Raw genomic sequence first — 12010 nt, forward strand, 5'->3', positions numbered from 1 at the left:
ACTTTGGCCTGACCATTATATTGTGTCTCATTTCAAGCGAAAGAAGCTGTTGGGTTCGAAATAGTATAGCACCCTCTTAATTAGTAATTGGTCTGTTAATTTTAAAAGTTTTTAAAGCAGAGAATCATAAACATATTTTCTGTACCTCTAGTAATATATATTTAACTCTACATGTGATGATGGGGATTTCACACATTTTTGATGAAAAGCCAAGAGAGTTTCTCTTTGTGCATATTTTTACTATATTAATTAGAGTCCCAATTTATCTTACATGCAGCATACCCATATGACTACCAGGTTCATGTTTTTTGGTTTTGTTTGGTTTTTTTCTTTTTTTTTTAATTTTATTTTATTTTTAAACTTTACATAATTGTATTAGTTTTGCCAAATATCAAAATGAATCCGCCACAGGTATACATGTGTTCCCCATCCTGAACCCGGAGGACTGACTTAGGCACTTAGACACATTCTGAGTTGAGAATTTTTCAGGCACGTTATCATTTTCTTCTTGAATCTTTGCAGTTGTTTCACCCCTACTTAACAGAAATTGATGTCAGGGCTTTGTCTTTTGAATCTTTTATGCAGTCTTTAAAATTATTGTTTAATTTTTAAAGAAACTGTTCCATTATTTGTTCAAATATCAGTGGTTTATAGATACTTTATTAGCATATGTAAGTTGCAGTGACAGTTACAACTGGTCTGAACAGATTTAGGACCTAAAGAAAACTGACCCTTGGCAAAGTGCAACTCAACCGTTGGGAGTGGAAGTTCCAGAGTATAGTCTGTTCCCCATGATGTGTTCCTATTTAGTCAGTAAGTCTATCTGACACTTTTGCAACCCCATGGACTGTAGCCTAGCAGGCTCCTCTGTTTGTGGGATTTCCCAAGCAAGAATGGTGGAGGGAGTTGCCATTTCCTTCTCCAGGGGATCTTCCCAACCTAGGGATCGAACCCGAGTCTCCTACATTGGCAGGTGAATTCTTCACCACTGAGCCACCTGGGAAGCCCATTCCCCATAAGTATTCACTGTACTTTAGACGTTTCACTATAAGAAGGAAACAGCATCAGTGACTCAATTATAAGTTAGAAGTAAAGCTTGAATAGGATTAGCAATCAGTGACATAAATTTTCGAAGTCTACATAATACTTAAAAAATTCATGTCTGTATAGCACAGTCACTATCCTGTGATAAACCATCATGGAAAAAAATATGAAAAAGAATATACACACACACACACACACACACACACACACACACACATATATATATATATCAGAATCACTTTGCTATACAGCAGAAATTAACACAATGTTATAAATCAACCATACTTCAATAAAATATATTTTAAAAATAAATTAAAATAAGTTTGAAAATTATTTCCTTCTTTCTTCTCTGATATATGTGTATATGTATGTTATATAAAGAAATGCTTTCAACTTATACAATTGGAGGGCTTCCCTGGTGGCTCAGACAGTAAAGAATCTGGAAGGGATCTTAGAAAGATCCAGGCTAGTTCTCTGATTTTTCAAGGGGAGATCCTGATTGCTCCAATGGATACAATATCTCCTACAAGAAAAGCCATGGTTGGTTTTGGAAACCATCACAAAACATAAAATATTGAATAAAAGAAAAAATGGTGTAATTTGAGGAATACAGCAACTTGACTTGGTTGTCTAGATAATTGCCTCTATTGCTTTTACATTTGTAAGCTATCTTTGAGTTTCATGTAGAATTATGAAGAGTGGCTTTTGTGCTGCTTCCAGTTATTTTCCTCCAGTTAGAATAAATTAATGCCCAAGGCAAGTGACATATCAAATGATTCACTCAGTCAGAAGACTGGAGAATTACTACATCTTCTGCCTTTGAGCAGGGATGTATTTAGCCTATTGCATTGTTATCAATTTAAATTTGCTTCAAAATATATAGGGAGAAGAGCTATAGCTTGACTATGCTGATGCCATCCCAAAAAAAATTTGTCAAGAATTGGATGCATTGTCTTCATCCTCTACATCAAATAATCATGTTGAATCACTAATTGATGTTGACATCAATTTTCTCAAACCCTTTCCGATTTTACCATTGGGCACCTTCACTTTTTTGAAGTGAACTAATGCTTGTTTACTTTGTTTTTATTTACCTTGTTCCTATAGTTATCTTTTAAGACTTCTGAGTGATTTTTTTTCCTTGAAGAATTCTCCATTTCTATGACTTTTCACAGGTGCCTTTTGTAATTTTGCTTTATACTGTGTTTATTACTTAGTCATGGATAAGCATTTACTACTGGTTAAAATTAAACTAATTTTTGAATGATGTAATTATAATAAAATTTAACATCCTTTAAATATCATGTTGGTAGAAACCCAAACACAGGACCTCAGTAAATAATCTGTCATGTTAATTAAATATACATAATTTTGTTTTACATTCTGTTAGTCATTTGATCAAATAGATTTATTTGTCAAATTTTTTTATAATTTGCAGCTTACGGTAGTTTAGACATTTAGATGCTCAACCTAGAGTATAAGTTTTTTTCTGACCCCTACACATGTTCAAATCTTTCCCCTTTATCATACCAGTAGTGTAATTTCAAAGTTTTACCACAGAAGTAGTGGCCATAAAATCAAATTTTCTATAGTTGAATTGGTTGATACATGCCTAGCCTAGGAGTTACATTTAATGTTATTTCTAAGTGTATTTGTTGTTGTTTCCTTAACTTATCTCTAACTCCAGCTTTTCTGGGCCTTTGGTTTATGATGAGTAAAGTAACTTGGAAGCAAACTAGATTGTTACCATAGCAACCAACATTGAGTAGACTTTCTGGAGATGGTGAAATAGACTGGAAGGAGATGAAGGGGTAAAAGAAGATGTTGAAAGAACCGGGTGCTTTGAAAAGTGGTGGATTTACCAAAAGAACTGGTTATTTTTGGTTTGATTTATAAAACTGCACTTTACTCCACTGTTTATCAGACTGAAAATCCAGATTTTCTATTTAAAGGTGGCAATCCAAATTTGGTTGTCATTTAAATAGGGCCCAGAAAATTATACTTGCATTTTCTTAAATGTTAAATATAAATGTTTCCATTATAAGGATAGCATGCAAAGTAAAATGTTTTTTTTATTGCTTGGTCACTCTTTTTAAGAAAAGATTCGTTTGATCATGAGCACCATAAAAAGACTCAACTGTGGTTTTATGCTCAGTAGGGTTATTTACTGCACTCAAAGATGATTTCAATAGTTAGCTTAAGACTTCCCTTTAAAATAGCTTTAATATAAACTTAACCTTTAGTGTTTATTATCACTATCTAAGATTTCACCAGTTAAATGAAAATTTTACTGAGCATTATTTGGTATACTTAGAAATTGAATTATTTTATTTTGAAAATTGAATAGGTGGGGAAATAGCCTCTGTGTGAGTCACTGCGTGATGTTTCATATTTTGTGTTTTTGTTTGAAAAAAACGCTACCAATCAGCCAAAGCCCCGCTCCCCTGAAATTTCTTTAAAATGACTCCCTGAATGTGTCTGGGTCTGTATAGTTTGCCTTCTGTTTATTGAAATAGCAGCCCATGTATCTTTTCTGTGTTTCAGCAATTCATGTGTGGTTAGTCTTGGCGAGTTTGTGACAAACGAATGTGATGGTTGGGTTTAGATTTCATGCCTCATTGAAGCCTCTTGTTATTTGAGCCAAAAACTGATAACTTCTTATGTGTGATAAACTTTTAACTGTTATATAATTTTAAAATCATAAAACTAAAAGGAAAGTCCTGAGTTTATAACAGTAGGGGGACTTTTTCAATAGTAAAAGTGTCTGGTTTCTTAGCCAATTTCCATTCTGGATAATTTGCTTTTTATTAGCCTGAATATTGCTTTTGTTTTCACTTGAAGATGTTTGCTTTCACGAAAGCCACAGTATTGTAGCATTGAATTACATAATGTACTTGTTTTCTAAATTCTTATGTAATACTGACATTTGCTTGTAAGGATGAGTTTTCAGTTCTGTTTTTATTTTAAAATTACTTTTCAATTTCTTAGTCATTTTTTTTTCTGAGTATATATAAGAAATTCATCCATTACTTTTTAAAAAGTGTTTTAAAAAGACATAAAATTAGAGAATTATAAGATAGACTTGTTTTCTCACCAATAATTTATTTTAAAGTGTATTCATAATTTTCAGTGAATATAATCTGATTTTTCTTCAGATTTGTAAGTTTTATGCATTGAGACCATTTTGAGGACATGTGTTAAATTATTAGCCATTAGAATATAAACTGCTAATTTTATTGTCAAAACATCTTGAAATTTTATGTCCTGATTACAAAGTTTGATTTAAACTTTCAATTTTCTAAGGTAACAGTACAGTGATTAAGTAGTAGATTAAGTTTATTAGAACAACATGGGAAGAAATGTATGTTACTGTTTAAGAAGATCATACCGGATGAGTTTTTCAGAATAATAATAAATAGAGATGTATTTGAGAATACATTTCTAAAAGGGAATGTTAAACTAATTCTGTGGCATTTCTCACCAACATTTTTGAAGTGAACCATGTAAGTAAATATGTGAAATAAACATAATCATATATCCTGAAACTATTAATGTTACACTAAAATTTGCATGTCAGTTCATGGAATATATTTAAACCTACAGATAGAGAAAAACATGGCAAAATGATTAAATAAAGCATTAAATAATTACAGACATATTTAGTAACGTACAATGAAAACGTTCGGTATTTATTTCGTCCTGCTAGCTCAGCTCTGGGGCTGTGGAAATAGAGTATGTGTTTGCAGCCTGACGTTTTCATGCTCCAGCTATCTGATGCAGAGTTATTTTTGACTCAGTTATTTGGCAAGTGATTTTTGACTAATAAAAATAAGAAAATAATAGTACTTACCTTGTAGACTTGTGCTGAATAAATATCAGCTGTCACCAGTATTATCCACCAGTATTACTATTGCTACTCTTATTATTCTAGTATGAAAGGGCATAGTTTCTATATGATAGCTTTACAGAATAATTTATCCTTGCTATTGCTATAAGACTGGATACCTTCATAGATGCTGGGTATTTTCATAATTATCATATTTTTCTGATTACCAAAAAAAATGCATGTTCACTTTTTTTGTGACATACATTTTTCCCCACAGAACAATATTTTATAAATATTTTTCCAAATAAACATTTACAGATCTACCCAAATATTTTAAAACAAGTACATGATATTTTATGTTTATATTATAAAATTTTATAACAATATCCCTGTTGATATGCATTTATGGCCACACTCTTTGATTGTTATCAGAACATTGCAGTGCCCTTTGTGATCTTGTCTTTGTATTTTTGTGTAAATGTAGTTTTTCTTTATATGTCTACATAGTCTTGCTAGATTATAGAATATGTACATTTAAACTAGAAATTAATAGGTTCAGCAAAGACTTCTTGCCAAAAATATTGTATTGCTTTTACTTACTGCTCATTTCCTCAACCCATTACTGATACTTGGTGCTAGTAATCTTGTATTATTTTTTATTTAATAAGTAAACATTGCTTTTATTGCATTAATTTGTATCTTAAACATTCATGAGGCAAGTAGCTTTTTTTGTATTTGATGGTTAAATTATATTTGAATTGTATATTCATTCTCTTTCTCCCAGTTTATCATTTATTGATTTATATATATATATGTGTGTGTATATGTATATATATGTATATATATAGTCCCATTGTACACCTTGTGGGATCTTAGTTCCCCTACCAGGGATTGAACCTAGGTCTTCAGCAGTGAAACCAACAGGGAATTCTCTAATGGCTTTTATTTTTTTTAGAGGCCTTTTATTCACATATGTTTTATCTTCTCTGGGTAGCAGGTATTCTTTCATGGACTGTTTGTTTTTTACCTTTGCTTATAGCGTATTTTCTTATGAGAAGTTTCTGTGTTTCATCAGATCTATTAGGTGTTTTCTTGACAGTTTATGCCATTTATATTACTTTTAGCAGTCTTCCTAATCCCAAAATTATAAAGTAGTCCCCCATATTTCCTTTTAATAATCTGATAATTTTATACATTTAAATTTTTCATATCTCTGGAGTTCATTTTTAAGTCTGTTGTCAGAATGATTAAAGTTTATTTTCTCCCAACTATATAGCCTAACTTCTAATACCCTCTTGCTGAAAATCTCCAGAATTATCACTTCTATTATTTATATCATTATCATTATTGGACACTTATAACCAGCGCAATTTTAAGTGCCTTGTATATAATCTACTTTTTAAGTCCTCTTTTAATTTAATTTTTTTATTTCTGGCTGCATTGAGCATCAGTTGAGCACCTGGAATCTTCATTGCAGCAAGTAGAATCTTTCTTTGTAGTTTGCGGGCTTCTCTCTAGTTTAACACTCAGTCTCAGTGATTGCGATACCTAGGTTCAGTTGCTCGGCGGCATGTGGGATCCTAGTTACCCAATCAGGGATCAAACCCACACCCTCTGCATTAGAAGGCGGACTCTCGGGCACTGAACCACCAGGGAAGTCCCTGCCCTTTAATTCTTATTAAAATAACCTTCTGAGGCTGGTACTATACTATATCCATTTTACAGATGGAGAAGTCACAGTACAGAGAGCTCACTAATGTGCCAGAGATCATGTGATAGAAAGTGGTAGCGTCAGGAGTCAGAATTTGGAGCAAATAGCCTAGTTCCAAAATCTGCACATCCGTCACTGTTACTCAATTTAAAGTTATGTGGCTTCCTCGTGGGCTTCGCTGGTGGCCCAGCTGGTAAAGAATCTGCCCACAATGCAGGATGCCTGGGTTCAATCCCTGGGGTGGGAAGATCCCCTGGAGAATGGAGCAGTGACCCACGCCAGTATTCTGGCCTCCCTGTGTCTCATACTGCGGCACCATTCCAGTATTAACAGTCGTCTGCATACCATCCTTCAGCTTCGTCTACTTTATTAACCTTGACCCTGCCTGTGCTCTCCCTTGCTCCCACATCTTCCTGCCTACATTAGCCTGACCAGCAGGTTGTAAGAAATCCCTGTCCTCTGTGTTTTATGTTCTTCATTCCTTTAGCAAGTATAGAGTAATAACTCTGAATCTGAGAAGCAGTTTGGCAGAATATGACAGATGTGCCACAGAATTCCAGAACAGAAATTTCTATTATTCCTGACAACAAGAGGGACAGTTTGTGAATCTGAACAGCACAATGAGGTGCTTCTTATGTTTCTAATATTAATTGAATAACTACCACACACCAGGCTCAAATATCATATGAGAATATTATTAAAATTAAAATTTTATAGTGTATTGATGTTACTTTTCAGAATGAAACTTTTTATGACTGAGTAGTATACCATTATATATATATATATATATATATATATATATATATATATAATGGGTTATATATTATATATATATATATAATGCACATAAGTATATTATACATAATATGTACATAAATATATGTGTGTGTGCGTGTGAGCTTTCCTAGTAGCTAGACAGTAAAGAATCTTCCTGCAATGTGGGGTACCAGGTTTCAACCTCTGGGTCATGGGGAAGATCCCCTGGAGAAGGGAATGGCTACCCACCAAGGTATTCTTGCCTAGAGAATTCCATGGACAGAGAAGCCTGGCATATATTTATATATGCACGTGTGTGTGTGTGTGTCTATATAAAATTCATAAGATTATATGAAAAACCCAAACTGTTTGGCCAACCATATATATATTATATATATGTGTGTGTGTGTGTGTATATGTATATATATGTCATATCACATTTTTTTCAATTCGTCTATTGATGGAGACTTAACTATATAAAGTAAGTGAACTTCCCTGGTGGCTCAGATGGTAAAGCATCTGCCTACAATGTGGGATACCTGGGTTCACTCCCTGGGTTAGGAAGATCTCCTGGAGAAGGAAATGGCAACCTGCTCCAGTATTCTTGCCTGGAAAATCCCATGGACGGAGGAGACAGGTAGCTTACAGTCCACGGGGTCGCAAAGAGTCGGACACGACTGAGCAACTTCAGTTCCTTTCACTACTATATGAAGTACATTAAAATGTTGAGATCTTCATAAGGAGTGATTGATATGAACATTTTTTTTTGTTCCCTGAAGCTTTTTATTTAAAAAAAATAATGTTTATCTTTTTGTCTCTTCAAAGTCTACAGGGTCTAGCAGTAAAAAATGTGCTATGAACACAAAAATAGCAAAAAGATATGGCAAATTTGGGCAAAATTTGAAACAGAAATGTGATTTGAATATTACTTTACTATCACCCTAGTGTCACTTTGGTCCACTTTTTCTAAAAAGCCCAGTTTCCCTTCCTGTGCCTCCAGCCTCAAGCCTTTCTCACCCAACCTCCTGTGTTTGGTGTCTTAGTCTTCAGGAACCAGCATCACTGTGGATATTGCCGTGATGGGCGAGGCTCACGGCCTCATCACTGACCTCCTGGCAGACCCTTCTCTGCCCCCCAACGTGTGCACGTCACTGAGGGCAGTGAGCAACCTCCTCAGCACTCAACTCACCATCCAGGCCATTCACAAGCCCAGGGTGAACCCCATCGTGTCCTTCAGTGAAAACTACACCTGCTCTGATTCTGAAGAAAGCTCTGAAAAGGACAAGCTGGCTATACCCAAGGTAGGTGTTAATGACATGCTCCTGAAAGGGTGAAACTGTTTCTCCTAGACCTTTTTCTTATCACTCCAGACCCACCCAGAGATTCATATCAGTGAGCCCCACCATGCCCCCCCAAGAAGTCTTACCTGATGGTAAAGAATCTGCCTGCAGTGTGGGAGACCTGGGTTCAATCCCTGGGTCAAAAAGTTCCCCTGGAGAAGGGAATGGCACCCCACTCCAGTATTCTTGCCTGGTAAATTTCCTGGACAAAGGAGCCTAGTGGGCTAAGTACATGGGGTCGCGAAGACCTAGGCATAACTTAGTGACTAATGCTTTCACTTTCTTTCCCCTAAGAAGTGTTTATCAATCATGGTGACCAAAGTAATAGAAAAGTAAACATGAAGACTTCCATCCTTATACCTGATAGCTTTCTGTAAACAAAAAAATTTACCTTTTTACATTAACTTTTTTTATTCACGTGTTCAGGTTTTTTCTTCTCTATATATAAGGCCTTAGTCTGTGGGATGAAAATAATAACAATGGGAAATAAAAGCAGGCAAAACCCCCTGCTCCCACTTTTGTAGATTCTGTTAAAAATTCACTGCCTTCTAAAATGCGAGATTGCTTTCCGCTTTGATTTTTTAGTATGGTAGGCTTCACAGTACCCTCATGTCTTTCCCAAACCCAACAAATTTTTAACTTAGAAGAATTTATTTGATTTTCGGTTATTTATTTTATTTTATTTTATTTTTTAACTTTACAGTATTGTATTGGTTTTGCCATATATCAAAATGAATCCGCCACAGATATACATGTGTTCCCCATCCTGGACCCTCCTCCCTCCTCCCTCCCCATACCATCCCTCTGGGTCATCCCAGTGCACCAGCCCCAAGCATCCAGTTATCATGCATCGAACCTGGACTGGCGACTCATTTCATGTATGATATTATACATGTTTCAATGCCGTTCTCCCAAATAATCCCACCCTCTCCCTCTCCCACAGAGTCCAAAAGACTGCTCTATACATCAGTGTCTCTTTTGCTATCTCGTATACAGGGTTATTGTTACCATCTTTCTAAATTCCATATATATGCGTTAGTATACTGTATTGGTGTTTTTCTTTCTGGCTTACTTCACTCTGTATAATAGGCTCCAGTTTCATCCACCTCATTAGAACTGATTCAAATGTATTCTTTTTAATGGCTGAGTAATACTCCATTGTATATATGTACCACAGCTTTCTTATCCATTCATCTGCTGAGGGACATCTAGGTTGCTTCCATGTCCTGGCTCTTATAAACAGTGCTGTGATGAACATTGGGGTACACGTGTCTCCTTCCCTTCTGGTTTCCTCAGTGTGTATGCCCAGCAGTGGGATTGCTGGGTCATAAGGCAGTTCTATTTCCAGTTTTTTAAGGAATCTCCACACTGTTCTCCATAGTGGCCGTACTAGTCTGCATTCCCACCAACAGTGTAAGAGGGTTCCCTTTTCTCCACACCCTCTCCAGCATTTATTGCTTGTAGACTTTTGGATCGCAGCCATTTTGACTGGCGTGAAATGGTACCTCATAGTGGTTTTGATTTGCGTTTCTCTGATAATGAGTGATGTTGAGCATCTTTTCATGTGTTTGTTACCCATCTGTATGTCTTCTTTGCAGAAATGTCTAGTTCTTTGGCCCATTTTTTGATTGGGTCATTTATTTTTCTGGAATTGAGCTGTAGGAGTTGCTTGTATATTTTTGAGATTAGTTGTTTGTCAGTTGCTTCATTTGCTATTATTTTCTCCCATTCTGAAGGCTGTCTTTTCACCTTGCTTATAGTTTCCTTTGTTGTGCAGAAGCTTTTAAGTTTAATTAGGTCCCATTTGTTTATTTTTGCTTTTATTTCCAATATTCTGGGAGGTGGGTCATAGAAGATCCTGCTGTGATGTATGTCAGAGAGTGTTTTGCCTATGTTCTCCTCTAGGAGTTTTATAGTTTCTGGTCTTACGTTTAGATCTTTAATCCATTTTGAGTTTATTTTTGTGTATGGTGTTAGAAAGTGTTCTAGTTTCATTCTTTTACAAGTGGTTGACCAGTTTTCCCAGCACCACTTGTTAAAGAGATTGTCTTTAATCCATTGTATATTCTTGCCTCCTTTGTCAAAGATAAGGCGTCCATATGTGCATATGTGATTTATCTCCGGGCTTTCTATTTTGTTCCATTGATCTATATTTCTGTCTTTGTGCCAGTACCATACTGTCTTGATGACCTTGGCTTTATAGTAGAGCCTGAAGTCAGGCAGGTTGATTCCTCCAGTTCCATCTTTCTTTCTCAAGATTGCTTTGGCTATTCGAGGTTTTTTGTATTTCCATATAAATTGTGAAATTATTTGTTCTAGCTCTGTGAAGAATACCGTTGGCAGCTTGATAGGGATTGCATTGAATCTATAGATTGCTTTGGGTAGTATACTCATTTTCACTATATTGATTCTTCCAATCCATGAACATGGTATATTTCTCCATCTATTGGTGTCCTCTTTGATTTCTTTCACCAGTGTTTTATAGTTTTCTATATATTTTCAGTTATTTAAAGCAGAAGTTGGCCTTAGTGATTCATGTATTTTCTTCTTTTTACATATAAGATATGAGAATTTTACAAAAGTGAGCTGTAGGGAGTAGAGTTCTGCCTCCAATTTAGACCTCAGTGTTAGTTGGTTAGTTGAAAACAAGTCATGTTAAGGACCAAAAAAAAAAAAGGAAAAGAACCAGAATTTCAGTGGTCTCAGGTATATCCAGCACAGTTCTTTATTTGGTAAATAAGCAGCTGTGCCCTGGAGCTGATGGTCAGTCAGTAACATCTGTGTTCTTGCCATTGTGGGTCTCTGGACTCAGGACTGTGTCCTTCAGATAACTTTGTCAATTAGGTGTTTTTAAGTTTCCTTTGAACATCTCCTTCTCTGAGAAAGATAGGGCTAACATGATATGAAAATAAATGGATGGAGAAAGTGAAACTGATTCCTTTGGGTCTCAAAATAGACACAGAGTCAGTGACAGACTTACAGACAAGAATCCTGATATTTACATTGCTTGACATTTTCTCTTCCTGTTGAATTCCCTCCTAGGGTATATATCTTTAAGAGATTTTGATTCATTTTGATATTTGGCAAAACTAATACAGTTATGTAAAGTTTAAAAATAAAATAAAATTTAAAAAAAAAAGAGATTTTGGAAACTATTTAATATCAGAGTTCTTCTTGAATCCCAAGGTGTCATATACTTAATTCTCAAAGCTTTTACTGTCTTCAGGAAGAGCAGACTCTTTGTTAAACTCTGCTTGCGCAATTGTTCTTCTAGGAGTCACCGGCCACAAATAAAATAATGAGCTCCTACCTCATCACTATTGCTGTAGTTGT

The 12010-nt window shown here is 35.3% G+C and overlaps 1 protein-coding gene across 4 annotated transcripts in view; it reads left to right on the plus strand.

Annotated features, from left to right (window-relative positions):
- PDE3A (phosphodiesterase 3A) overlaps positions 1-12010 on the plus strand; it is a 361465-nt gene that overhangs the window by 285985 nt on the left and 63470 nt on the right. For all 4 annotated transcript variants that reach the window (XM_006067621.4, XM_044941226.2, XM_044941225.2 and 1 more), the window contains exon 3: positions 8381-8638. In XM_006067621.4, the coding sequence (XP_006067683.4) occupies positions 8381-8638 (258 nt within the window). The remainder of the gene's footprint in view (positions 1-8380; positions 8639-12010) is intronic.

The sequence above is a fragment of the Bubalus bubalis genome, chromosome 4 (assembly GCF_019923935.1).
Source record: "Bubalus bubalis isolate 160015118507 breed Murrah chromosome 4, NDDB_SH_1, whole genome shotgun sequence".
Taxonomy (NCBI): Eukaryota; Metazoa; Chordata; class Mammalia; order Artiodactyla; family Bovidae; genus Bubalus; species Bubalus bubalis.